Genomic DNA, 27297 nt, shown 5'->3' with positions numbered 1-27297 from the left:
CTGTTGGTTCCTATATCAATCTCAACTGATTTCCTGGTTTGAGGGCAAGCTTGGCATGAGCCACAGGGATGGTGGCCCGTCAAGGGGGGGTAGATCCCACATGGTGCCTAGAGCCCTAGGCATCTTATTGCGTGGTCTAGTGTGGATGATCTGATCTCTAAGGTTAGGCCCTCTCTTGAATGAGAACAAGGGGGTCTGAATTGATTCATGTCCAGAATTCAGAATAGACCAGTGTTTTTTGACCACTTTCTGTATCTTATTTGAAAGTGTCCCGAACGTGTTTACAAATGTGAGTCTCTCTAGCTTGGGTTTGGGTGTAGATGGTTCCAAAAGTGCAAGGCAGTTGTTGTTCTTGGCTCGTTTTAGTGAGCGCCGAACCAGTCTAGGTGGATATTTGCGTGAACATAGTTGGTCAAGTAATACTGCAGAGTGTGCCTTGAATGCCATTTCGTTGGAGCAGTTCCTCTGAACTCTGAGGAACTGCCATATGGCAAATTATCCCTGAGAGATTTGGGGTGGTGGCTATCAAAGCAGAGCAGCGAGTTCCTCGCCATAGGTTTTCTATAGAGTTCTGATTGAAGGCCATCTGGGGTCGCAACAATCATCAAGTCCAAGAAGGCAAAATTGTTTCTGTTTATTTCCACTGTGAAGCGAAGAAAAGCATTCCTGTTATTTAGCCAACTTAGGAAGTCAAGCACCCTCTCCTTGGACCCTCGCCATACCACCAAGATGTCGTCAATATACCTTTTCCATAGTTTGACCGAACTAAGGAAAGGGTTTGAGGTGGAGAGGATGTGTTCCTGTTCGAATGAGTGAACGTAGAGGTTAGCTAGACTGGGAGCGAAAATGCTTCCCATACTAGTACCTGACGTCTGTAGGTACCCTGTGTCTTCAAATTTGAAAAAATTATGTTTCATGGCTAGTGTCGCGCAGGCCATAATAAAATGAACTGGAGTGATGCTCTCAAGGTCTCTCACTTGTAGTAGAGAACAAACTACCTCTAAAGTTTCATCCTGTGGAATAGACATGTACAGTGACTCGACGTCGAATGAAACAAGAAGGTCAGTGGTGGTGTCAAAATCAATTTCAGGTAGTAGACGTAAGACGTCTGTAGTGTCTTTCAGGAATGTGGGCATCTCCTGTACCATCGGGCGTAGGAAGTGATCAACAAAGGTTGATAGGGGCTCAAGAATAGATCCAATGCCCGAAATTATTGGGCGACCAGGGGGGTCTCTGCTTCTTATGTACCTTCGGGAGGACATAGAAATATGGAGTTACCGGATGTTCTGTGCAGAGAAATGCAGCTTCCTGTGGTGTCAGCCAGCCTTCAGCTACAGCTTCTTCTGTCATTGAACGGATGGTCTTTTTAAGATCTTCTGTTGGGTCATTCTCCAAAGGGCGATAAGATTTCTCATCGCTTAGGTGCCTGTCACACGGTGAAGGGATTAACAGGGGGCACCATAGTTGTCCCCTTGGTCCCCAAACCGGAGGCCGCAGCGAGAAGGGGTCCGGCTGGGGGCCCCTAAAGTCACTTTCTGACAGGCTTTCCATGTCAGAAAGCCCGGCATTGAAAGCCTGTCTGAAATAGACATCGTAATCTCGACAGCTGTCCTATTGGGATTGCGTTCCGGTTCCTTGAGCCTGTCAGAATCCAGTCGGAATCACCGTCCGGTTTCACTTCTGACCTTTTAGATTGTAATTAGGTGGTGGGAAATGAAATCATAGATGTCGGTCGGAAAGCCTCCGACTGACATCAAAATAGGCCCTTGAGTGAATTATTTCAGTACAGAGTAATATACTACAGTCTACATCTAAAATCAAACAAAAATGTAGTACCAGACAGTGTGAGAGAACTAAATTAGAGCTGGATCCACTGTCCAGCACCTGCCCTGAGGGACACACCCAGCGGAGTGGGAATAGTAAATTTGAACCCCAGCCACTGTCAAACACCTGCCCTGAGGTATGCACCCAGTGGAGTGGAAGTACAAAATTAGAACCTCAGTCACTGTCTAGCACCTGTGCTGAGGGATGCCCCATCAGAGTTAGAATAGTAATTTATGGCCCTGGGCACTGTCCAGCAAATGCCCTGAGTCATGTCCGCTGCGGAGTTCAAATAGTAATTTATGCCCCCGGTCACTGTCCAGCACCTGCTTGAGGTATGCCTCCAGCGCAGTTAAAATAGTAATTCATGCACCAGGTCACTGTCCAGCACCTACCCTGAGTTATGCCCCCGGTGGAGTAAAAATTGCACTTCATGTCCCTCGTGTCTGTCCAGCACCTGCCTTGAGTAATGCCCCTGTGTTGTTAGAACAGAAATGTATTCTCCAGTCACTGTCCAGCACCTATCCTGAGTTATGCCCCCTGATGAGTTAGAATAGTAATGTATGCCTCAGTCACTGTCCAGCACCTACCATGAGATATTCCGCCTTCAGAGTTAGAATAGTAATTTATTCCCAGGGTCATTGTCCAGCACCTTCCCTGAGTTATGCCCCATGCTGAGTTGGAATAGTGATTCAGGCCCCAGTCACTGTCCAGCACCTCCCCAGAGTTATGCCCCTTGCAGGTTTAGAATAGTAGTTTATGCCCCCAGTCACTGTCCAGCAGCTGCCCTGTGTTATGCCCCCTGTGGAGTTAGAATAGTAATTTATGCCCCCAATCACTGTCCAGCATCTGCCCTGAGTTTTGACCCCTGCATAGTTAGAATAGAAATTCATGCCCCTGGTCATTGTCCAACACCTGCTCTGAGTTATGCCCCCTGCAGATTTAGAGCAGTAAATCATGCTCCCAGTCATTGCCCAGCACCTGCCGTGAGTTATGCCCCGTGCAGATTTAGAACAGTAATTTATGCCCCCGGTCCCTGTCTAGCACTTGCCCTTAGTTATGCTCCCTCTGGAGTTAAAATAGAAATTCATGCCCCTGGTCACTGTCCAGCACCTGCCCTAAATTATGCCCCCTGCAGAGGTAGAAAAGTAATTCATAGTCTGGTCACTGCCCAGCACATGCCCTGAGGTATGCCCCCGCAGAGTTAGAATAACAATTCAAAACTCCAGTCACTGTCCAGTGCCTTCAATGCACTACATGGTCTTTTTTTCTTTGCTTAATTATAACAACTTAATACTTACAAAGGCAGAACAGCAATTTTCTATTTGGGAGAAGGAGTACTGTTTCACTGGAAAGCCGGTGTGTGGATGGTTTACTTGCACTGTGGGGAAAAATGACATCTGTAGGTAATTTGAAAATATAATTCCCATATTCGGTGGCAACTTAGCAATCATCAAAACACTAACATATACTTTAAAAATATGGACATAGTGCAACTCGTTTGTGATGTGGAAAGCCCCAAGAGGAAATATAAAACTAAATTAGCTCACTCCTGGCACTTCCTGCTACGTCATCTGAGAGACTACCAAAGCAGAGTTACATTAGTGTCATAGTCATATTGGCACTCTCTAGGACCAATCTAAGGGAGCCACATCTCAATCACTTCAGACAATTAGCTGCTTGCTTGTTACCACACTACTAAATTGACTTTTTTATTTGCATTTTTTGAAAAAAAAGTGTACCTCACAATATTCTACACTGCATACCTAGAGGGGTATGGCCCATATTTTTTTTAACATTGTCTTGTTTTATAATTGACTTTAAAAGGTAAATTGGGTAGGTGAAAGTAGACTGTGCTTACTTAAGTGATTTATCTTTTGTGGTGAAATAAATGAAGAAAGTAGAGTAACTGGCCGGTGAACTGAAAAAAGAGAAACATTTAATTCTAAGGCCTGGATTTGAGTAACTGATAAATTTACTTTAACCACTAGATGGCACTGACGCGTAGTACAGCTCTTTTCCTCAGCGGAGGACCCAACAAAAACGTGTGGTGCTGTTCAGTGTCAGATAGCAAGTGAGGACAAAATGGTGATTGGCTAGATTTTATACGTTTTCACGGATACATTATTTTTTAACAATGAAAACGTGTTTTGGACTGCAGTTTTTGTGCCTAACACGTAACAAATGTGTTTTACCTTGATGTTTTCGGTTACCGACTAACCAGCAGAGCCACATTCCTTTGGGGAGTACTGTACAACACTCCTAGACAGTAAGGTACGACTAAACGTCCATACCCCTACTGCAAATGAGCATTGGGCATGAACATTGGAATGGTGCTGCTTATTACATTTCGATTGCAAAACAACAGTTGATGGAAAGAATGCAGAACAATGTCATACATTCACCCCAGCACAGAGATCTGGGCCTAAATCCATCGTTTTTTTGCACTCCACACCACCCCAGTTCAGACATGGCCATATTACATTTCAGCATTTCTCCGAAGCGCACATATCCTTTATCTTTTTGGTAATGTTTTATCATGGGGAATGGTATGTACAATTAATTTTTTAACCAGCACATTGCTTTCCATGGGTTCCTGTGCTAATTACCATTTGTCGTTATAATGGTAATCGGCATAAAAGGACGCGTTAGCATTGGCATTCTTTGTAAAGGAGTTTAACATCTCTTTGCATATATCGGAGTGATAAAGCATTTCGTACAAAAAACTGGCATGCTAAACATTCATTCTAAAAGCGGTTGGGAAAAAGGCTTTTGTTTTTCTGTGCCTAATTGCATGTGAAACTGGTATTTCGAATTTTTGTTTGGACTTTTAAGCATGTTAATTAGCATATGTGAGCAGAGGCTTAGGCTTGTTCGCGGTAACATGCAATCCAGAAACTATTCTGTCTCCTGAAGGGTCGCAACAAGTTTCGCATTAGAATAAGACACAAACCCTTAGACTGGCATTCTGTGTGCCTGTCAAGTGCATACATGTGATCTGATCGGGTCCAGCTGGCGCAACTAATGAAGATGAACATCTGCTTCAAATACAGCCTGGAGGCTGCAAATGCCCAAACTGCCCCCCCCCCCCCCCCTCCTGCATCCAGCCTGAGGGCCTCAACTTCCTAAGGTGAACACCCGCCATGCTGATCCCCTAGACGACCTTGTCCTGAATGAGGCTGCTGTAACGGCCCTACCTCATTGAAGGCTGTGCTGCAGGAACAGGTTTGGAGAATACACTCACCAGCACCACAAGGGTCACCATATCACCACTAAGCAGTTGAAACATAGTTTCATTGTGAAATGTCCGAAAGGTGAAATGCACATTGCCATAAGAACATTAAACATTTGCTCCAGTGACATTTTTTGTGGCAAAAACTATTGAACGGATATGCTCATTGGCCAGGTAGGGTAGTTCACAATGAAAACCTTGAGTAGGAGAGGGTGCTGTAGAGAAATGTAGCACTTTATGGAGAATCATAGAGGAGTTTGCAAACCTACAACTGTATCCCAATTCAACTGGGTGCAGTATTTTATTTTGGTATGCAATGACAGGACTTTCTTTTTTACTAAAATAAGCACTAGGATAGAAAATACATTCCTGTTTCTGTTGGTTGACTGCTGAGTTATAAGCTCATGTACCGCACATTACCTTCCTGAGAAGCCTTTGACTATTCTCCCTCACTACCTTGAGAGTCAAGTGCAGAAAGGGTGCACTTGCCAGTTTGCAGAGCCAAAGTAGGATAGACTCCAGGTCACCAGTTGCAAATTTCCTCAACCAACAAGGTTGACCCAGCGGCTCCTGTCTGTCTTGCAGCTCCCAAAATGTGGTCTGGCAGGGATCATGGCTATTTTACAAATGGCTGGTCTCTGCATAGAGTTGGGCAGTGGGAAAAAACTGATCAACTGAGATGTGATCTGAGCGATTACCAGTAGCTGAGATTAATTAGGTCAACAAATGCTAACGGAGTCCATCAAATTGCTGTCAACTCCATGAAATTGGATGATCAACTCGTCTTTGCAGGTAGGCTCTTGTCCTACACATGCTTCTCTGTTATGTTAGCACCACACACATCTGTGGTCCAAAGTAGAAGAGAGGGAATGATAGAGACACACTGAACATAGTGTAGTGTGGACCAAACACTAAGCCACAGCTTCATGTATTTCGGGAGTTACTGAGTGGAGAACCTCGAGGTCAAGCTCCCAGGTATACCAATTGTTGAAAATGAATGGACATCATGTGTTCAGATTAAGAAGAACAGTGCAAGTCTTGACAGCCACAGCGGCAGGCGATAATTGTTGGACTCTCAAACATGTACATGCCGAAACTTCCTTAAAAAACACAACAGACAGCAGAAAGAAAAGAGCCTTGTCCTTAAGAAGAGATGCCCTGCACAGCCAATAATGAAACCTGACCTGAAAAATCTCCAGGTTTTAGCAAATGTGCAGTTGGGACTTCTTTATATTCAAGTGGAACCAAATAGCCCAGCAATGACCCAGCATCTGGAGTGTGTTGTGGGTGCATTATGTGGAGAAGAGACACACATTAGCCGGTTGTGAAATGCAGAAAGAGAAGACCACTCTCCTTGTGAAGTGAGGTAAACAGTGGAGCAATTACCTTGATGAATTACTATCAAAGATGCCACCAGTTGATGGTGAAGACCTGGGTTTGGCAATGTTCCCCCTCCAATGCAAAGCGCTGGAACTGTTGAATGTGTAGATGGGCCAGCACATGGAGGAATATATTGCTTAGGACAAGAGAAGTCTGGAAGTCACAGGTTAACGGGAAGGATTAGGGACTGGAAACAATCCAAGACAATTTATATGCCACAGCTGTGGTTACACCCTTTAGATCTGTAACGGTTGTAAAGTCACCTCCCAGCTTTGGCTGCAGAAAAAGAATGGGATACCAGCAGAAACCCAGCTCAGACCTGGATCACAAGCACTAGGCATTGGGTCTGACTTGGAAGGAGGATCGGTAATTGAATTCAAATAAGTAACCCAATGATTCTACCTGACAGACCCCTGTTCCTGTTCTGGACCCATCTGCAACAAATTCACAATCTTTCCCCTACCAGAAAGTACACTGCGATACAATCCTTTCTAAGGAGATAGTGTTAAATACTGCAGGACAGCAGGATATCAATAGGAAGGAGTCTCCTTCTGTTAGATCTGGGGGTCTCTAGTTGGCAATGGTTATCACCTTTGTCCAAATAGGGACCCTTACTTCTATGTCAGGACAAGGGGATTACTCTCCTTAATAACCCCTGCTCACCCACTTGGTAGCTTGGCACGAGCCGACAGGCTTATCTCAGAGGCAGTGTGTTAAGCATTTGTGAATATACACAGCAATACAGTGATAGCACTACAGATGGACACAACACAGGTTTCATAAAAATAGGTATTCTTTATATAGACTTAAACACAAGACCACAAACGACAAAAATCCACAATACTATACTAAACCTTATTTAAAGGATGATAAAAAGTCTCTTAGTTCAAGTTGTTGGTAAATGCGACAACGTTCTCAACAAAGTTCTGGGATGCGGCATGCAAGGTAAACAAAAGGCTCGCAGAAGGGGAGATGCGTCGGTTCCGTGACCCGGGGGAACGGTTGCGTCCTTCCTCAATGCTTGCGCAGAGTAGGGGACTCGTGAGCCTTACCGGTGCGGAGGTGATGCGTAGATTCTCGACCTGTTGCGGTGCGCAAGATGGCGCCTTGATGTGATGCGATGCCGACGCGATGATCCAGTTGCGATGCGAGAACATGGCGCCCTTGATGCGGCGATGTGATGACGATGCGATGACGCCCAGGCAGCCTTGCGACGACTCTGTACTTTGGAGCCGCGACAGGCCCTGCGTCGCGCTTCTCCGCGATGCAACAGCAGACAGCTTTGATGAACACACGCTTCCAGGGAGATGCGACGAACTCTCGCTTCTCCGGCGTTGCGATGATTTCAGCTGCGGCGGCGACACGCTTCCTCTCGATGCGTCGCGCTTCCAGCTCCCAGCGGCACGCAAGTGACTGGTGTCAGAATTCCCAGCAAGGAAATTCAGGAGGGAGCTGGAGGTGAAGTCTTTTGGCCCTGAGACTTCAGCAGGAGGCTAGCACAGTTCAAGGCCTTGGAGAATATTCTGAAGATGAAAGCCCTTACAAAGTTCCTTCTCCTTTCCCTTGGCAATGAAGTAACCACTGCAGGCCAACCCAGCCAACAGCACACTGGCAGAGGGGCAGTCCAAACTCCTGCAGCTTCCTTGGTTCTTCTCCTTGGCAGAAAGATTTCTTGTTCAAGAAGTGATCTAAAGTCTGTGGGACTGGGTCCCAATATTTATACCCCATAATTCTTTGTTCTCTGAAGGCAGAGAGGCCTCTGCCTAGTTCAAACCAGTTCCTGATCACTGTGTTTACATGACTCTTCTCTTCCTTTCACTGTGCAGGGCAGAAACATCAGACGCCCCCACAGGAGGTGGAGCCAGCACAGGGGAGGGAAGATGCAGCTCTGGAGCACTCTGTTGATAGGATTCCCCTTCTCCTTTCACTGTGCAGGGCAGAGACATCAGACAAGCCACAGGGGGTGGAGCCAGCATTGTGGAGGGAAGGCCCAGCCCTATTCAGGTCCCAGGTGCACTCTCCCCCTCCCATCTGGAGGTAAATCTCCCTATTCACCACTGGGCTGTCCTAGACTGTCTCCTGGAATTTCCCCAGCCCTGTGTCACACAAACCCTAGACAAGGAATACACAACTCAGCAGAGGTGGTCTCAAATGGTTAGGCAAGCAAATGCCTACTTTCTAAAAGTGGTATTTGCAAACACAGAATATTAAAATAAACTTTACTAAAAGATGTATTTTATTATTCTGAGTTCAGGCATACTAAATTCAAATTTCTACCATGTTCCTTGAGTCAGTTAGGATTATAAGTATGTAATGATCTTCACTGCCCATTCTGGCCTATGAGAACAGGTAGCCTTCAATAGTGAAATGAAAATGGCTGTAATTGACTATTAGAACATGCTACACACATCAGAGCATGTCCTACCTTATACTTACAATGCACCCTGCCCTTGGGCCTACCACAGGGGTGTCTAATATGAAGCAAAGGGAAGGTTTAGGGACTGGCAAGTGGGTGTACTTGACCAAGTCGATATGGCAGTGCTAGACTGCACACAGGCCTTGCAATGGCAGGCCTGAGACATACTTTACAAGCTGCTTCTGTGGGTGGCACAACCAGTGCTGCAAGCCCACCAGCAGCATTTGATCTACAAGCCCTGGGCACACAGGGTGTACTGTACTAGGGGCTGACAGTACATCAAATAACCCAATTGTGGAATAACCAATCAGTACATCAATTTAACATAGGGAGCACTTGCACTGTGGCACTGATGAGCAGTGGCACAGTGCCCAAAGCATAAATCCAGCAAAAACATATCAAAGCAGAGGAGGCAATCCCGCAAAAATGGAAGGGAGACTCACGCCAATGATATCAGGTCTAACATGTACCCTGTGTGATGTTGTAGCATCGCTATTCAAAAGTTAAACATGTTGTCTTTTGTGTAGGCACTGGAAAGAATTAGAACAGAGGAATTAGTGACCTGTATACAAGAATGCATGGATTTACAAGATGCTGGTATGTGAGCAATGTGAGGAAAGATTGAGGATCTGCAAAATAGACAGCACTGCAATAATTTACAAATATTGGGGAGGCACTAGATGATTCGTGGTCAGTCTATTTTAGAAAGATTTCCCTGAGCTTTCTGACTAGGACTGGGGCTCTCGGATACAGTGGGTTCATTAGTTTCCGCTACAGCAGAGTAATCCATCACATCTTGATCTACATCGGCCATTTTATTCCACAGCAGGAGATTTATTCTAGGGCTAATCCGTCAAATCTGGTCATGGTTGAAACAGTCAAACATTTTATGATCTCTGACTTCTGCCATCATATAGATGAGCACAGATGGAGACTCAATAAACTTATTTCACTGATACAAGAGCTGGAGTTTCTTCAGGAACCAGCATGGCTGAAAGTAAGTCGGTGTGGTGAAATGTATGTATGCAATGAAGAGGCAGAGTCTAAGGCCCTGCTAAGATGATGGTTTAAGAAATCAAAATCTGCTGGGGAGACACACCCCTAAACACCAACATTAATGCAACTAGTGTGACTGATGAGCCTCTCAGCACTATTGGCAGCTCCTCTAATTCTATTTAATGTGGTTTGTGGTGGATCACGGTGGGAATAACCACCAGGATCTTAGTGAGAGTAGGCACATATACAGACTGTGGACATAATGCTATTTGGACCATGTACTTGTAGCAGACGACAGAGAAGTCTAATGCTGTACTACCTGGGCCAGGTATACTGGCGTACTCAAACAATGATTTATTTGTTTGCATGAATGGTGAAGTCAGGAACAAAGTCTCAGAAAACGTTATTATTTGTATCATATATAGTTATCAATGTATTTCCATGGTTCATGAAGTGCCCATCTGGCACGTATTGGCCAATGCAGAGCGCCACAGAAAAATTGACAATAAGTTGGTGAATTTGTATGTTTGGTTGTGAATGTTATACTTTTACTTTTGACTTGGGGCTTAGTCCAGGCAAATATACAGATGTAAACGCTCATCAAGCAGATACACATAATTTATAAAATATATATCATGCAATTATGTGTTATATTACCTATCACTTGCTTTGCAGCTCACTTTTCTACAGACCTTTCAGTTCGCTCCTCTAGTGCTTGTGCTTTGTGGATGATGGTGTGCCTTATGAAGACAGTTCCAAGCCCCACCCTCACTGAATGCCGTCTTGACAGACGAATGCGGGCAGAATGGTTCTAGAACGTTTTAGCCAGTCCTGAGTGATAGCCGGTGTGTTCCTTCGTGGCCTACTGTAAATGACCCAGCAGGTGCAATTGATTGCAACTTGGTATTCAGCTTCACACTGACAACTTCCTCTTAGATTTAAGATGTCTCTGTGTATTATGCACAAGAAATAGTACCAGGGTGTTAGGTGTATGCTCAAGTCGACCTATGAGGACTGGACTAGGTAAGCAGGAGGTACCACTTTATGCAGTCTGTCTCACTTATTTGGATCAGCCACTATGATCCTGCACCCTAGGGTGCCTGGGGAAGAGGTGTTGTGCCTCACAGATCCAAGAGACAGCGGTGCACCGTTAGGGATGCATTCATGGATGCTAGAACATCCCAGGGAGAAATACAGCTCCCTCCCACTAGGTTAGGACTGGAGCTGTGCTTCTATAGAGCCGCAGACACTTTAAACATGCCTATTTCAAAGTGGAATACACTGCTAAAACAGTTTCCATTGATTTCAGGCAGAAAATGAATGATTATGAGTAAAGTAAAGTGCCGAAAAAATGCTGCTAAATTTCCATACGTGTGCCGTTAAATTTCCATATTTGTGCCGCAAAATTTGCTAATCCATGCTGCAATATCCTGGCGGGTCTGTAATATTCAGTCAATGATGAGAGATTGAAGAAACTTTCAATACATTTATTTATTTTTAGGATTAGTATGGTTTTGTCACCTGTATTCAAGTTATTCCTATTTACAAAAATATTGAGTAAAAGGTTGATTAGTGGCAGCATACATCATTACAGAGTTTTCTATGAAGGAAATCGTCACTACCTAGCTAAAGAGCCTAATCTACCCTAAAGTAGGACCCGTGAAGAGTCCCTTCTAGAAAAGAGCTAGGTTTTCGGAGTACAGATAAAGACTAGGGCCATATGTAGGTAATCTCTATTTACCGATTCTTACAACTGAATTTTACCGATTCGGTATTTAAGAATCGGTAAATAGTATGTAGGTAAAAATTCGGTAAATTTTAACGAATCGGTAATATTCGGTATTACCGATTCGGTATTGCCTGATTCGGTAATTCCCATTCATTCCTATGGGCCTGGAGGCCCATAGGAATGAATGGTAAGCCATTCGCTACTACCGAATCGGTAACAGGGGGAACATATTCAAGGGTGGCAGGGTGTCACATTGACACCCTGTTGCACCCTTGAATCGTGCATGTGTGCACATGTGGCAGACATACATGCCCTAAGGGCATGTATGTCTGCCACATGGCACTTTTAAAAAAGCACAAAATTGCTTTTTTAAAGTTTTTCGATATTTACCACCAACTTGTAGTTGGTGGTAAATAACGAATCCTTAAATCAAAAATACACTCACTTGAGTGCTCCCTACTTAGGAATTAGGGATTCGGTAATTTACCGATTAGGTATTTTAAGGATTCGGTAATTTACCAATTCCTTAAATTACCGAATTGGTAAATTACCGAATCCTTGAATCCAGCCACCTACATTCGAAAAAGCTCAATACCGGTCGGTAACGGCAAATTTACCAATTTTCGGGCGGTACCTACCGATATTAAGCTACCTACATATGGCCCTTGAACTTCCCATAAACAGTCAATCTAAAAACTCAGCCGAGTTCCCCACAGCTGCAGTAGTAGCAAAAGCTAGAATATCAGTGATAGAGGAATGATAGCTGCAGTAGCATTGAGTAAGAAATCGAAATAAGGAATAAAGTCACCTTTAGCAATAGCTGTCTGTAACAAAAGAGCAAGGATGCAATAGAGTGACTCTCCGATAGCAGAGTCACAAAGGGTTTCCTCCAAGTAAGTCTGAGCGGTCCGAGAGAGTGTTATCCTTCCTATCTCACTAGGAACACTCATTAATATAAAATTACAAAATAATTTAACAAAACTTTAGTAGGAAACTTTCATGCAATGAAAATCGCTCATCCAACGCTGTTGTCAACAGCTTCTCCTTCCGATTCCCACAGTCAACATTCACACCTGTACATAGTAAAACACTTGCCATTACTAGAAAATGGAGGAAGATTCTCATGAGAACCTTCTTTCCTAAGTTAAAGCTAAATTCAACATTTCATTGTGAAACAAAAGCTAGTCAGGTGCACTTAAACAAATATATCAATGATGATCTAGTTAAGCATAAAGTATATCTAAATTATTGTTAATTCTAACAATCTATTCATTAAAATTCCCAGCAAGTTCATTGTTCTATGGAAATGATCGAATATGGTATAATGAAGCTATGGAAACAATCTTGAAGTTAGCACATTCTTTAGCAAGATGCTGGTGTTAGGCAAAACGTCTACTTAGCTATGAACAAGATTCAAAAGAAAAGGCTTGGGCCTAATTAAAGGGCACATTTAAGAATGATAGCCTGGTGCAAAAAATATTTTCTTCACGTTATTCTGATATACATTTAAGCAAGCACATTTTTTCTATGTGTGATTTACTATGTATTCTTTAAGTAGAATTAAAATGTTTTTTAATGGGTTCCTACATGTTGTAAAGCAAGCACATTTTCCCTATGTGTTTTTTTTCTATGTGAAAATATTTCTGCATGCTTTACACACATTCTAAAGTGCAATTCTAGCAAGGTCTGCAAGTCAAAATTTGTTTTTAAAATTCATTCCTTACAAAGGCAAAGAAAAGAAGGGTACATGCAGGATCAGCCTATGACAGTGTCTGGGGTTATTCTGCATTTGGGGAAAGGGCATGGTCATGGGTGTGTGAGGGGGCCTGACTGCAGGGAGTACTGCATGCTTCCACATTTTGTGCTGTGGGCAGGGGATTGTCAGCCGGATCTGGGCACTGCCATCAGCCCAGGTTGTTTACTGTGTTGAGGGAAAGAGATGGAGAGGATAAAGCCCCTGCACTGATTGTGACCTGAGGGTTATATACCCTGAGCTGTGGGAGGGACCATGTACCTCTGGGCACTCTAGCAGCCTTGGGCTCCCAGTGTTCTAAGGGAAAGGCGATAAGATCGAAAGGGAAGAGAAACGCAGGGGAGAGCCCTTCATGCCCTGGCCACTGTGTGTGGTCCAGGGCTCTAAATGTGGCCGGCAGCATCCTTGCATCCAGCCTTGCCTGGAGGAGGGTGTTTAGGGCCCTGAATACTGAATGGGGAGCATTTTATGTTTGCCCAATACTACATTGGAACAGGCGGAGGAAGGGGATGCTCGTGCTGCACACTGTGTTGATTTTACCAGGTGCACCAGAAACAAAAAGAGAGAAGTTGTAACCCGTTCGTCTTCCCAGTCCAAAAATATACTAAACATAATGAGAATAGATCTTCCAACTATTTACGATTTGGTTACTCAAGTCTTCTTTCTTCAGTCTCTTTTGATGTGGTTTAGGGACTTGGAACCCACAGGGTGTTAAAGAAGAAAGCTCACTCACCTACCTAGTAGGTAACATGTTTCATCATTGGGTTCCTACCCTGGTTGCCGAATGCCCCCAGGGTGTGCTGCGACACCAGATTACTGCGGAGCTGGTTGTTTTTGTGTGATTTTGCGAATGTGACATGGTGATTTAAAATTGGCTCAGGAATACCTATGATCCAAAGTATTTAGGGGTTCACGTCAATGTTAAAAAAGTGGTGGATATGTATGGGATAATTAATTGGTCCCATATATCCTTATGCGTTCATCCTGGGGGTGGTCTACATGTTCTAGCCACCTTTAATAGCCCAAGAGGGTCAATGTGGCTTTCTTCAGGACCAGTTTTTTTGTCTATGCATGCGTACTAAAGCATGCAAGATGAGGGCATATGTAGCCAGTACTGACAACAACCCTGTGTTGTTCGATTATAATACGTTTTGTTTTGTATCATTATTATTAGTGGGGACATTTTCCATGCGATACTGCTCAGACGTGGGCTTCTCTCATCAGAATTTTCATTTGTCCGCCTCACTGTCCATGGCACCTAATGTTGTCCTTGCAGCCCTTTGTTTAAGATATATCTGCACCAGGTGAAATTTGGCCCGGTGTCTCTCGGCACAAAGTTTCTGTGTCTAGGATTTGTAGGCCTGGGGTTGCCAAGTCTGGGGTTTTCAGACCTGGTAATTCCAGACTTGAAGACACTGGGGGCCAGATGTATCAAAGGGTTTTGCCCATTTTGTTTCTATGGGGAAATTAGTTCGCACATATGGCCCTGGATCCCTAGAATTGCAAATGGCAAAATTGCATATTGAGTTTCCACTACACGTGAAATAATGGCATTCATAATCTGACCTGTGCGCATAGCATCAACGGAGTATCACAGGAGATAACTTCTAAAGGTGCATCTAAAACACAGTTGCTAGTTGGTGGTGAATCTTACAAGAACAGCTCCAAAGGTATGAGGTGTGTACGTTGCTGAACATCTTTCTGTACAGCCCTTCTGCTCGCAGATCAAAGAGCCCCTTGTGCATACGTTTTCAGGAGGCTACAGAAACACTGCAGGGCTCGTAATATGATATTACTGAAAGATGAAATCTGAGGCCAGCCACCAATAATCCGCCCTCTAGCGTTTCCCCTGTCTGGATTCTAAGTCCATAAGCGCCGAGACACCCCAGGGTATTTGCGCGCTATACAAATCACCCAAACATGAACATAAACATAAACCAATCTTTGAGCTACAAAATGCAATTCTGAACCTGTGCCTTTTCAAATCACACTCCCCTCACTGTTCTGCGTTTTATGGAGGGGATATGAAGAACATTTGTGCACTGAGGCTGCAGAGGGAACCTCTCTGCTTCTCTCTCTCTCTCTCTCTCTCTCTCTCTTTCTCTTTCTCTCTATCTCACTCTCTCTCGTTCTCTCTTTCTGTCTCGCTCTCTTTCTCTCTCCTTTTCCTCTCTCTTCCTCAGTGTGCACAGCAGTGCACACTACTGCTCGTGCATCGTGAATTCTAAAGATACTGATCCAAGACTGTGCTATACAATGGCAGCTAGAGGGCTTAGATTGTAACCTAAATATTAAATTCATTACTTGTTTTCACACCAAATTATCATATAATTATATAATTTTTATATTTATATTGTATTTATAATGATGGATTTGTATTTAGAAACATGAAGCTATCTTGCATAATACTGCATAAATAAATGATATGATTTCTTTGACAGCGCATAAAGGATGAAAGCATTATTGACAAAGTCAATGTGATCAACGTGGGCGATCATATAGAATCTATAAATGGAGTCAGCGTTGTAGGTTCGAGACATTATGAAGTTGCGAAAAAGCTGAAAGAATTGGAGAAAGGAAGGACGTTCACACTTAAATTGATAGAGCCCATGAAAGCATTCGGTAAGTAACCAGAATAATATCCATCTCAACTTATGTCCTTTCACATGAATACAATGTATGCTTATTTTATACGAATAAGGTGTTAGACTGCACAGTGAGAACCATCCTTTCTACAAAGCTACTGACTGTTACATTTTTTAGATAATCTCCTCATTTCGTAGCAAGCAAAAATGTGGATAGATTGATGGAATTTGCCATGAACTGCAAGTGGCTTGCTTGATTCATCAACAGAAAAGAGAGACCGTGGGCACCTTGAAAATGTACTTGGGATTTTAAATGATTACAGACAAAAACTGTTTCTCAGGTTTTCATCACACAGTGGTTAAGGTCTACTTTAATCATGTCAACTACAAAGATGAATATATTTATTCTAAGTGTTTTAAATAAATGGGTAGTATCTCTTCCTTAAATGACCTATGTACGTATTGCTATATTTAAACGTGACATAGGTTCACACGCGCATTTACTGCTGCATCAGTGTTGTATAGGCATTCCTGTTTTCAGTGTTTATTTTTTCTTGGGCTATTGTGGTGATTTTCTGATGTTTTTCCAACTTGTAAAAATTATTGTTTATCAATGCTTATTCATATAGCCATAAATACATAGGGGCATATTTGTGAGCCCCTTGCGCTGCCCAAAGGTTACTTTTTGTGACGCTCCGGAGGCACAAACCTTGAAATCATATCTTGGAGGCAATGCAAAGCCGCTTTGCATGGCTTTGAATAGCCTCATCGATATGGAGTAAGGCAAGGTAATGCAAATCGCTGCATGGCTTTACTCTGCTCTCAGGAGGCATTCCATGTGCGTTGCGGAACACCCATGATTTTTGATACTTCCCCAGAGTTACAAAACCATGTAAACCTGGGGATGCATCAAAACCTTATGCCTCCCGAGGCGTAATGAGGAGAAATAACTCCATTTCTCATTTTTTTTTCTCTTTCCGTGTGAGCTGCATTTTGCAGAACAAATGGAAAGGAGAAAGTGCCTCTCAGGATTGTTTTTGTGCAGGAAGGTTCTCCTTTGACCCCAGTTAAGGAACAACATTCCCTCTGCCTTTAGAAGTGCTCGAACCCTCCTGAAATTCATGAAGAAGCTGAGGACTTACCTCTCAAAGTCATCACCTCCCACACACAAAGTAGGTACCCCACTCCCTTTCTCACTTAACATCCTTGAACTGGACCCATTGATTCTTGCTCTTTTGTTCAGTGCTCTATTGCTTCCCAGTTAGGTTTCCTCTACATAAATACCCACACATAACATACTGTAACAACATTTGTAACAGCATTTTGAAAGCGAGGACAGTGGTGCTTCACAAAAGCTCTGTAGATTTGTTTCTACAGGTATTCATATGAGGCTCTAAATAGAGGTGCATTGTAAGAGCACTATTTCAGTGTCTCCAGTGAAATAGGTATACAAGGTGGTGGTCTGAACAGAACCAATTGTGAAGATGTCTGATAAGTATTTTTCGTGAGATATCCATGTGAGATACAACCAAATAAGGGGGGTATATGATAGATCTGTGAGTGCGTCAGTACTGGGATAACAGTGCACATTGCAGGTTAGAGCAGAGAAGGGTTGTGGGATCTTGGTTGATCTCTAAATACTGAGATAGCAGTACACCAATGAGTTCAGGATAGAATTTTTTTGTGAGGCCTCTGGGGATGTCTCAGTATTTGGATAGTAGTGCATGATGTGTTTCAGAATACAGATGCGTTGTAGGAGTATGATTGATGTCTCAGCACTGTCCTAACCTTGATGTCTTAAAATCATTCGGAAAGGAAGGGAGAGGCTTGGTGGAGCACTCCTTTTGGAAGAGAAATCCCTTCAGTATCACCAATAATTTCTACTTTTAATTTCAGAGGCCAGCCATGTGTTAGTGCAGCCCACACAGAAATCTACAGGGAGCTCTTTCATAGACACAGAACACACTTTTGCCAGATTGCTGAGTGCCCCTCATGGGCATGGGAGGTGGTCCCCCATACCCGTTGCACCTCGGGTATCTTTCCCTCTCAGATGAGCAGTGCTCTGTGTAAGACACTAACTCTGAGAGGGCCCCCACCCACTCTCGAAATGGGCCTTGCAGGATATGCCTTAAAAAGAAACAAATTATTATTTTATTTTATTTTATTTTAACTTCTATTCTGGGCCTGCACGTTTCAGCTCAGAGCATGCGGTTCACTGCAGCTGCTTTAGAAATGCACAGGTTGTATGGAGTACACGGGGCTCCCTCTCACGGCGGGCGTTGCTGGGCTGTCCATTATTCCCTTACCACAATGTTATACTTATATTTCCCTTCAGATTTTTTGTGTTGTGGTCGTCTTGATTTCTCAGCACTACCCTGCATGACCCCTGCTCACGATGTTCTTAGCCTTCATCGCTCATGCAAACTGTTATTTCGTTTCACACCCAGTCCAATCCTTGTTAAAATGTTAGACTGGCCTGACACTCTGTCATATCAATATGAAGACAAGGTGTAATAAGTTAGACGTTCCTTCTTTTTAATGACCAATGGACTGAGTTAGAAACAGGGCATTACTTTCCATTGTTAAATACGTTTTTTCTGGTGTTTATGTGCCACACAAAAATTCAAAAGGCCAGGGCTTGCATTTCAGCATTTTTTAAGATGTTATTTTAGGTTAATTTATTTCATAGTTATGATGGCAAACATAAAAATATTTTTTCGAAATTGGACAAAAACGTCTGATGTCAAATATGTCCATTGAAATATTATGAGAAATTTTGTATTTTTTACATTTTATACTTTATTCGGGGTAATTTTGGGTTAAATCGCACCTCTGGGGTGATATAATCTCATTACAAAATGCAGATGGGTTTATTGGACATCTACTCTGTCATGTTTTAAAATTCTTACTTGACAAAGGAGGGACTAGAAAAGGAAGACTTAATGATCCCTGCTTGAAACTAACAAGCAGGTATTAAACTGCAGTAGGCATGCTTTGGTATTGTGTTTTTCATTTATCAATAACAGTAGTATTTTTACTGGAAATACTGCATATCATTATTATTTATTATTATTCTGCATTTATTAACGGCAAAGCTACCCTAAGGCATTCCAGCGCTGGCGGCAGGACAGAAAAAGAGTTGAGAGATTATAGGGTGGGATTTTGAAATAGCGATGTTTCAAGAAGTTTTTGAAAAGGGAGATGGAGCGACTCCGAGCGAAGATGCAGGGGCAGGGTGTTCCAGAGTCCAGCTACATTGTTAGAAAAGGACCTTCTTCCACTTCTTGCTATCTTAGTTTAAGGAATGACCGCTAAATTTTGATTAGCTGAGCGAAGGCATTTCAGAGGGCAGTAGAAGGAGATTAGGGACTGATTGATTCACAGAGATTTGAATTTTATTCTTTCCAGAAATGGCAACCAGGGAAAGGTCCTTAGGGCCCGCTAGGCTTACTGAGTTTTAGGGACCCTGAGCACCAACCACGCAGCACAGTTTTGTGCAACTTGGAGTTTCCTTATTGTCGCTTTGGGGGCTCCCAAATAAAGAGAGTTGCCATAATCCAAACGACAGAGGTCCAGGGCTTGGACCAGGGTTCTCCTTACCCCCATCGGAAGGAGAGGGAGAATTTGTGAAGCAGTCTGAGAGTGCCAAAGCAAGCTCCTGCCAATTTCACTGCTTGGTGGTCAGAGTTAAAGGACTTAGCCAGCCAGACGCCCATGCTTTTGATGTTATTATTAGGGTTTGGGGCAGAGCCAAGGCAACTAGGCCATGTTTATTTAAGATCTATGTTAGTCACGTTGCCCAAAAGCATTAGTTCTGTTTTTCCTCCATTAAGCCTAAGACCGGAGTGTTCCATCCAAGTAGCCACTTTCTCCAGGCAGCATTCAAGATCGGCGGGGAGGTTCTGAGGGTGGTTGAGTGCAACTACCAGCTGCGTGTCATCAGCATATGTGACGATTTTAATCCCATATGGCAAAATTATGTCAGCAAGTGGTCTCATGTAAACATTAAATAATGTAGGGCTCAGGGAGGAGCCCTGGGGCACTCCACAGATGAGTGATAAGCTCCTAGAAGTGGACTCCACTGAGAAAACCTGGAATGTTCTACCATCTAAGTAGAATTGGAAACAGGAAATAACACCACCTGAAACACCGACCCTCCTAAATCTATTTAAAAAAATGTCAAAGTTGGCTGTGTCAAATGCTGAGCTTAGATCAAGAAGGATAATAGCTACAGCTCCTCCCTGATCAAGGATTTTCTTAGATTCTTCAACCACGGCAAGACAAGCAGTTTCAGTTTCATGGTGAGGGCGGAAACCCATAGTGCAGAAGACCATTGGTTTCTAAGAAATCAGAGATAGTTGTGTTGAAGTACTTTTCCAAGATCTTAGAGATTGCAGGAAGCAAAGAAATGGGATGATAGTTGTTCAAATCCTCTGGACTTAAGCTCGGTTTTTTGAGCAGGGCCTTCACCAGGGCATGTTTCCAGGGTGATGGGACTTGGCCGGTGGAAATAGATCGGTTTATAACCTCCGGTATAACTGGTTGTCAGAGGCTTTACGGAGGAAGTGGGGGAAGCCCGATTTTATGTGGGAGAAGATTTCCGATAAGGTATCCAAATTCATATTTTGAAGTACCTCCAAAAGCTGCTCTGTGTAAGGCAGGAGCTTCTGTTAGCAAAAGGTCACTGGGACATCACAGGAATAATAAATGAAACTGTGCTAAAACTGGTTTAACACATTAGGGACCCATTTAGACCTTGGTTTGAAGTCCAAGTGGTTAGGGAGATGGATACACGTTAGCGCATAATGGTCAGTCTTTGTTTTTTGTTTTATTTTGCCAGTTACTGCAAAGATATGCATGGTAGACCTAGGCAGAAAAAAGGGTCTAGACGCCTCAGAAAGCCTTCCTTACATAGTGAGTGTTCTGTCAACAGTCCTGCGCATATCTCTAAATGAGGAAGTTGTTTAAATAATGCAGCTGGTTCTGTATATTTGTTTGTGTGTTCTCAACCCAGTCCAAATGTGTTTTTTTTCAAATAGAACACATGACTTTTTTTGGGGCACCTGCCACGACTGGTGTTGCCATATGAATTTAAAAACTATCCTTTGGTTGTAGCCTAATGCTTCGTATTTGTAATGAAGAGAGTTGGACTGCACAGGTTATCCTCACGCCTTTGGATATCCTAATGCCTTCAACCCTATTTGTTTGCAGAAGTTGGGTTGGGTATGTAGGAAAATGGAAACAGGCTTAGGGTAGGTGGAGAACACAACATTTGTCTAGCAGTGCAGGTAAATAAGTAAGAAGCATACCGCTTGTTGTTAAGTAAAGAATACTTTAATGACACAATAAACACTTACCAGTTTTCAAGGTAACCGAGAAGCAAGTACATTTACTAATATTAGTCCCGAGGACATCTCAGACCAGGTGGAAGCTGGAAACTGGTGCCTACTGGTATGTCTGTAAAAATAATTTGCAAGAGTTAAACAGTTAAACTAGAACCCATAATGGAACCTAGAAGTACAAAAAGTTGTGCATGAAGGAAAGGAGCCAGGTGAGCAAACTAGCAGTGGAAGAAACCATCAACCATGAATGTTGCCTTGTCCAGGTCAGTAAATGAATTCTGATGAATACCTCTGTTCAATATTTGCTCTTTGATGCGAAAATCTGCAAAAGTAACTAAAATAGTTCGTAGATATTTGGCATCCGTGGCTCTCTGAAGGGGCACTCCTTGTGCTCTCATAATTGTAAGAACATCTGGAGCTGAAGGTAGGATGTACTTTTTAATCAATTCATTCATTAGCTGTGGCACGGACTGGACTATTCCCTGAGTCTCATTGCCATCCAGAATTCCAATAAATCTTAATTTTGAGCGCCTTGAGTGATTTTCCATATGATACAGCTTAAGCTCTAGCTGGCAAACCTTACTTAGCTCTGGAGAAACATGATTTTGAAATTGTAATAGCTTATTTTCATGTTCGATTTTCTTTGTTTGGCTTCTTTTATTCACTTGGGTAATATCATGAGGGTTTCTCCTCTCTTGGACAACCTTTGATTCATCATTGCAGTATCTAGAGCCTGTTGAATCTTTAAGCCTCGTATCTCAGTTAAAATTGCTTTAAATACTATCTTAAAGGGCTCCGGCAGGGACTCCTAATTTCCATTGCTATTGGTGAGATATGACAAATGTTCCCAGACCCCCATCTCCATTCCAGTTTCCTCAATTTGATGTAACCCCTGAGGTATAGTATTCAAGTGAGGGGTTTATGATATTAACATTGACATAGATCTTGGCACCTCTGATTTATGTCTGAGCCCACACATTGCTGCCGCCGTCAAAGATACAGAACCCCCAGGCATCATAGAGACCATAGATGATTGAGTTAAGACAGCATTTGTGGAATCTCCTGCGGTATGCTTTGTGGTGATTTCAGCCTGAACACTGTTAGAGGGAATTTTTGGGAATATCGGGAAGATGCTGCAGGCTCCGGCTCAAATCCTTTATCTGATTCTTCATGTCTAGTTTGAAATATTAGCCCTTGCTGAAGTGATGAATCTGCTGATCTCTCCGAACCACTAGATGTTGCATGGACAATTTGTGCTTCTTCTGCTGCCATTACGTCACTCCTTAATGTCTGAGAATGAGATCAGTCCAACTGTCCCTGCTGCCTCAGCTACCAGCTCAGGCTTTAATGACAGAACTGCAGAACTTGAGGCGCTTTCCATCTGCTTATCGCACCAGGTGGCTACCCGACTCTGTGAAGCCTTTTTATGCTGCTTCATGAGTACCAGGGTAGTCAGTTTTGATTGCTGCTGCCGCGTGGACCGGGCTTAAAGAAGGCATCCCTCCTTGTGACACCTCGCAAACAGCACTACCGACCTCAAAGCCCCTGCCATCCGCACACTTCCCGCCAGTCCTTAGGTGCCCACAGGTTTTGCATTGAACTGCCTTCCACAGAATCCACAGGTCCAATGTTTAAGGGCATGAGAATCATTGTTTTATTGCTGTGCACTCAATCCTGAATCAAAACGACACATCGCAGTGAGAGCTCACCATCGCTAACCCAGCGTGTGATGTCTGCCGGCTGAGGGCGGGGGTGGTAAAGCTATTGTGGTGCTCATCAGCAGTGGGTCATGGGGGTCACCGCCGACACGCAATGCGAATATTAAGGTTTTCTCTGATTTGTCAGTGGCCTCGGCACGGCGCCAGAAAGCCTTTCAAGGGTTGGTGCATGATTTTAGGCTTCTAGGAGTGCAGGCTTCTGTGATTTAATCTGCTAAATTAAATGTTTTATGGAAAGGTCAATTTAAGTTGTGTGTGGCACTGGAAGAAGCACAAGCCTTTTAAAAATAAATCAAAAGTTGAAGGTCTGAATGAAAAGAAGGATCAGATCAGTATGTGTTGGGGTAGGGTGAGCTATATATGGGTGGGCAGTGGGTGAGATTTCATGACACCCTCTGCAGTGGGGATGGTGTGAAGTTGGAAGGCAGGGGGGTAATCACATCGTGGGCAGGGAGGGTGGGGGTGGAGAGGGAGATGGGTTGCAAAAATGAGTAGGTGAAGAGCACAATATTTTCTTTTTAATTAATAATATTTAAAGCAGGTGTAAAAAGAGGAAGGTGAAGATTGGAGTGAGAGATAGTAAAACATGCAGCGTATTAGGATAATCATGTGTAATGCGAACAGATTGATGAATAATTGAAAAGCGGGTCTTCCTTTTCCCCTCAGATAATATTATCCTTGCCTAAGAAATATACTCAACCCTACTTTGCTTTAGCAAGTTCTGCTGTTCTTGGGGTTGGGATATTACTTTCTAGCATTCAGGTTTGGGTAGTTAAGCAAGTTATTCAGCATCGACAAGGCAGATGGATTTGGGTCAAGGTAGCTGAGACAGTTTTAAATCTGTTGAAATATTATGTCCCTGTATTCGATGATATTGAGGCATTGCAGCATATTTATGACTTATTGATTTAAAACTAAGAAACAGCTCAAACCAAAAACAAACAATTGTTGAATAGATCTAGCCGTAACAGATCCATGGCGCTAAGACCATCCAGGTTGATCACAATTCACCTGCTATTCATGCAGGTTCAAGTCTGCCTTGTGTGTGGATTTTTTCTGGTGGATAAATGGTTAAAAAAGGGGAGTCAGAGATAATTCCTAATTCTTTCTCCAATCACTCAGTAGTCTCTGTTCTGTTATAGTCAAAATAGATGGAGGAGGGGAGAAAAATATGTGCCGCAGGCAGTTTGATAAATCTGTACTTGATGATCTAGGATGGATTGAAGAAATGAAGCTTTTTATTCGGAACGTTTTCAAAGTTAATGAGAATTAGCCGCAATATTTTCGGTTTGAGAGGCATGTAAAGATGCTTACAGAGGTCAGGTTATTTCCTACAAGGCAAGGATAAATAAGCAGCACTTACAAAAAATAGAAGCCCTCCAGGCAGATATAGAAAGGTCTAGGTGCATGTTAGATCTTGATTGATCAGGGTCTCAGACAACCATTTTGCATTTAGACCTGGCCAGAGCAAAAGAGCAATTAAAGGGCTTTTTTTTTATTTTGGAACAAATTATAGGGACTAAGGCTTATAAACAAAAACTTTACGAGGAAAATAAACACGTAGGCAGATATTTTGGTTGGACTACCAAAGTTCAAAATAGTAGAAATGCAATTGTTCAGATGATGGGGCCAAATACAGAAATTATTGAGGGCACTAAGGACAAGATCGCTACGGTATTTCTTAATCATTTCAAACATATCTATGAAGAATCGCAGGATATTGATCCTGATTTGTTGTCACACTATTTTGGGTTCCTTCAGTTACTACAAATCAATCATGAGGAAGTTACAAATGCCCTCAAAAATATAGCCAATGCAAAATTGGCAGGAAATGATGCTATCCCTGCAGGAATTTATAAGACCTTTCAAAACGTGCTACTACCTTTTTTAACAAAACCTTGTAATGAGATAAAGGGGGAGGCTGTTATATCAAAAATCTAATGCATACCACCCCTTTAGTCTATTAAATGCTGACTAATTATTTATGAAAATTTGGACACCAAGGTTTGCCCAATTGTGCACAAAAGGTGGTCCATAGAACTCAAACAGGTTTTTCACCACAAAGATTAATGGCTGCTTATACATATTTTTTAACGCAGGCCATTGATTACTTGTCAGTGAGCAAGGTCAAGACAGCTATTTAGATGCTTGATGCGGAAAAGGCATTTGACCTTGTTAACTGGCAGGCTTTGTTCTTTATATTATGCAAATTTGAGATTCACTCCAAAATTTGTGAAAATGTTATGGGAGCTCTATGTAGGAGCAGAGGCTAAAATTATGATAAATAGTGAAGAGGCATGGGTGATACGGATCAGATGAGGGACTAGACAGGGATGCCCGCTGTCCCCTCATGTTGTCTTTGTTTATTGAACCCTTGGCAATTAAAATTCAAAATAACCTCTGATTTTATCCCCTCTATGTGGGATGGCTAAGATAGGATAAACTTATTTGCGGATGACATCATTTTATACCCGAAAGCTGATCTTACAAATATTTAGAACGCTTTAGAAGAAATACAAGCTTTTACGCAGATAGGAGATTATCGATGAAAACAAGCCAAGACCAAAATACTCCTGTTTAATTCAACTGTAAGGTGTCTCCCCTTGTCTATGCAACGGATATTGTCTCGACCTATTAGATATTTGGGAATATATGGGACGAATAATCATGATCAATTGTTCTTGCTCAGTTATGGCAATACTCTAAAAAAAAGTGAAAAAGCTTTTAAATAATTAGACCTGTTTTCCTCAGTCATTAATTGGATGGGTATCGGTGATTAAAATGTCAATTCTACCATTATCTTTATTTCTGTTAATTAAATTCCCTCTAAAAATACCTAAATAGTATTTTAAAGAGATAGATGTAAACATTTGAAAATTTATTTTGGCTAAAAAAGCAGGCAAGAATTAAACTTTCGATCCTTCAATTGGATACATTACAGGGAGGGCCTAGCTCTTCCACATTTTGTGATATACTATCAGGCAGCGCTGGCTAATCTATTAGTTCATTTAGCTGTGTCACCTTCCACATTTGATAATTTTACACCAAATGCAATGTTGTGTGAATGCTCAATTAAACTGCCTGTTTTCCTTCGATCTCCCAAACTACTGAAAAAAGATACAAGACAATAGCGGGTTTACTATCTCGTAACCAGATTGCTGCCATTTACAACAATTCTTGGAAGATGTGTTTAAGGTTATTAATCAATCGCTGTCTGTGCAAATTGCGCCGTCACTCAGATTGGTGTTGTTTGGTCCCTCATAGGAGGCTTATCATCTGAAGAAATATCATCAATATTTTATCTCAATTGCTATCTCGGTAGATAGATCACTCATTCTTCAGAATTGGAAAACAGATAGGATACCATCAGCACAGCAATGGTATGGTAAGATGACTAGGACATATGAGTTCAGAAGAGGCATATGCTAAATGTATCGGTGCTATACGCAGATTTGAGGGGATATGGTTAGATGTTTCTTTATTAATGGCAGCAAATGGATGAGGGTTATGAATTCCACCCTCGGAGCTTCCTGGGAGCTAAATTACGATTAAGTGTAATATTAAAAGCAAAATACTCATTACTCTGCTCTTAATGGCTAGTGGTAAAGGTACCATTTTTTAAAGATAATGCTATTAGCAAGTATGCAAGGATGTCCGCAATCTATATTTTGTTTTCGAATGAAAGTGGAAAATACTAAGATATGCTTACTGGTTAAAACTGCACTTAGCACTTTGCACTTTGTATTAGGTACTTGGAGTAGCAGTACAGTATTTTACATTTTTCTTTTTTTATTGTTCGGCTGTTACTGGAGATGAGTAAGGAGGTGCTTAGAATCTAGTAAGTCTGTTATTCTTACTTACTATCAAAAAGCAATACATGAAAAATAGTGCCCCAGGATGTATGGTTAGAAAATTGCACTTTGTAAATGCAATTTTAGCCCGATGAACATTCTGCGAATATTTACTATTGCATTGTTGCAGGTAATTTTCCAGCTGCTATTTGAGATAAGATTTGAGAAGCTGTTATTTATTGATTTTAGTATTTTGTCACCATGAAATACATGATATGAGAGAAAATACAAGTGTATGATGAAAGGTTGAAAAATTGCCCTTTATTTTTGGCACTTGTTATGATGCACTTTCTTGGAATCAATTGTATAGTATTGTTTGTACAGAGTATATTTTTGCTACTATTGTTGATGTTTTTAGTTGGAGATATGTCAGACTATTATTCCTCTTTTTGCTTTGATGGATGTCGTTTGCTGTATGCATTGTAAGTCCTGCTTTTTACCTACTCAAATAAACATTTAAAATTAAAAAGAAAC

At 42.3% G+C, this 27297-nt stretch overlaps 1 protein-coding gene across 1 annotated transcript in view; it reads left to right on the top strand.

The window, feature by feature from the left end:
* Nucleotides 1-27297, top strand: part of GIPC2 (GIPC PDZ domain containing family member 2) — a 503084-nt gene that overhangs the window by 174932 nt on the left and 300855 nt on the right. Inside the window, exon 3 of the mRNA XM_078644977.1 lies at nucleotides 15769-15949. Coding sequence (XP_078501103.1) covers nucleotides 15769-15949 — 181 coding nt within the window. The remainder of the gene's footprint in view (nucleotides 1-15768; nucleotides 15950-27297) is intronic.

Source organism: Lissotriton helveticus, chromosome 1_1 (assembly GCF_964261635.1).
Source record: "Lissotriton helveticus chromosome 1_1, aLisHel1.1, whole genome shotgun sequence".
NCBI lineage: Eukaryota > Metazoa > Chordata > Amphibia > Caudata > Salamandridae > Lissotriton > Lissotriton helveticus.
This window is presented reverse-complemented; position numbering and strand designations above follow the sequence as displayed.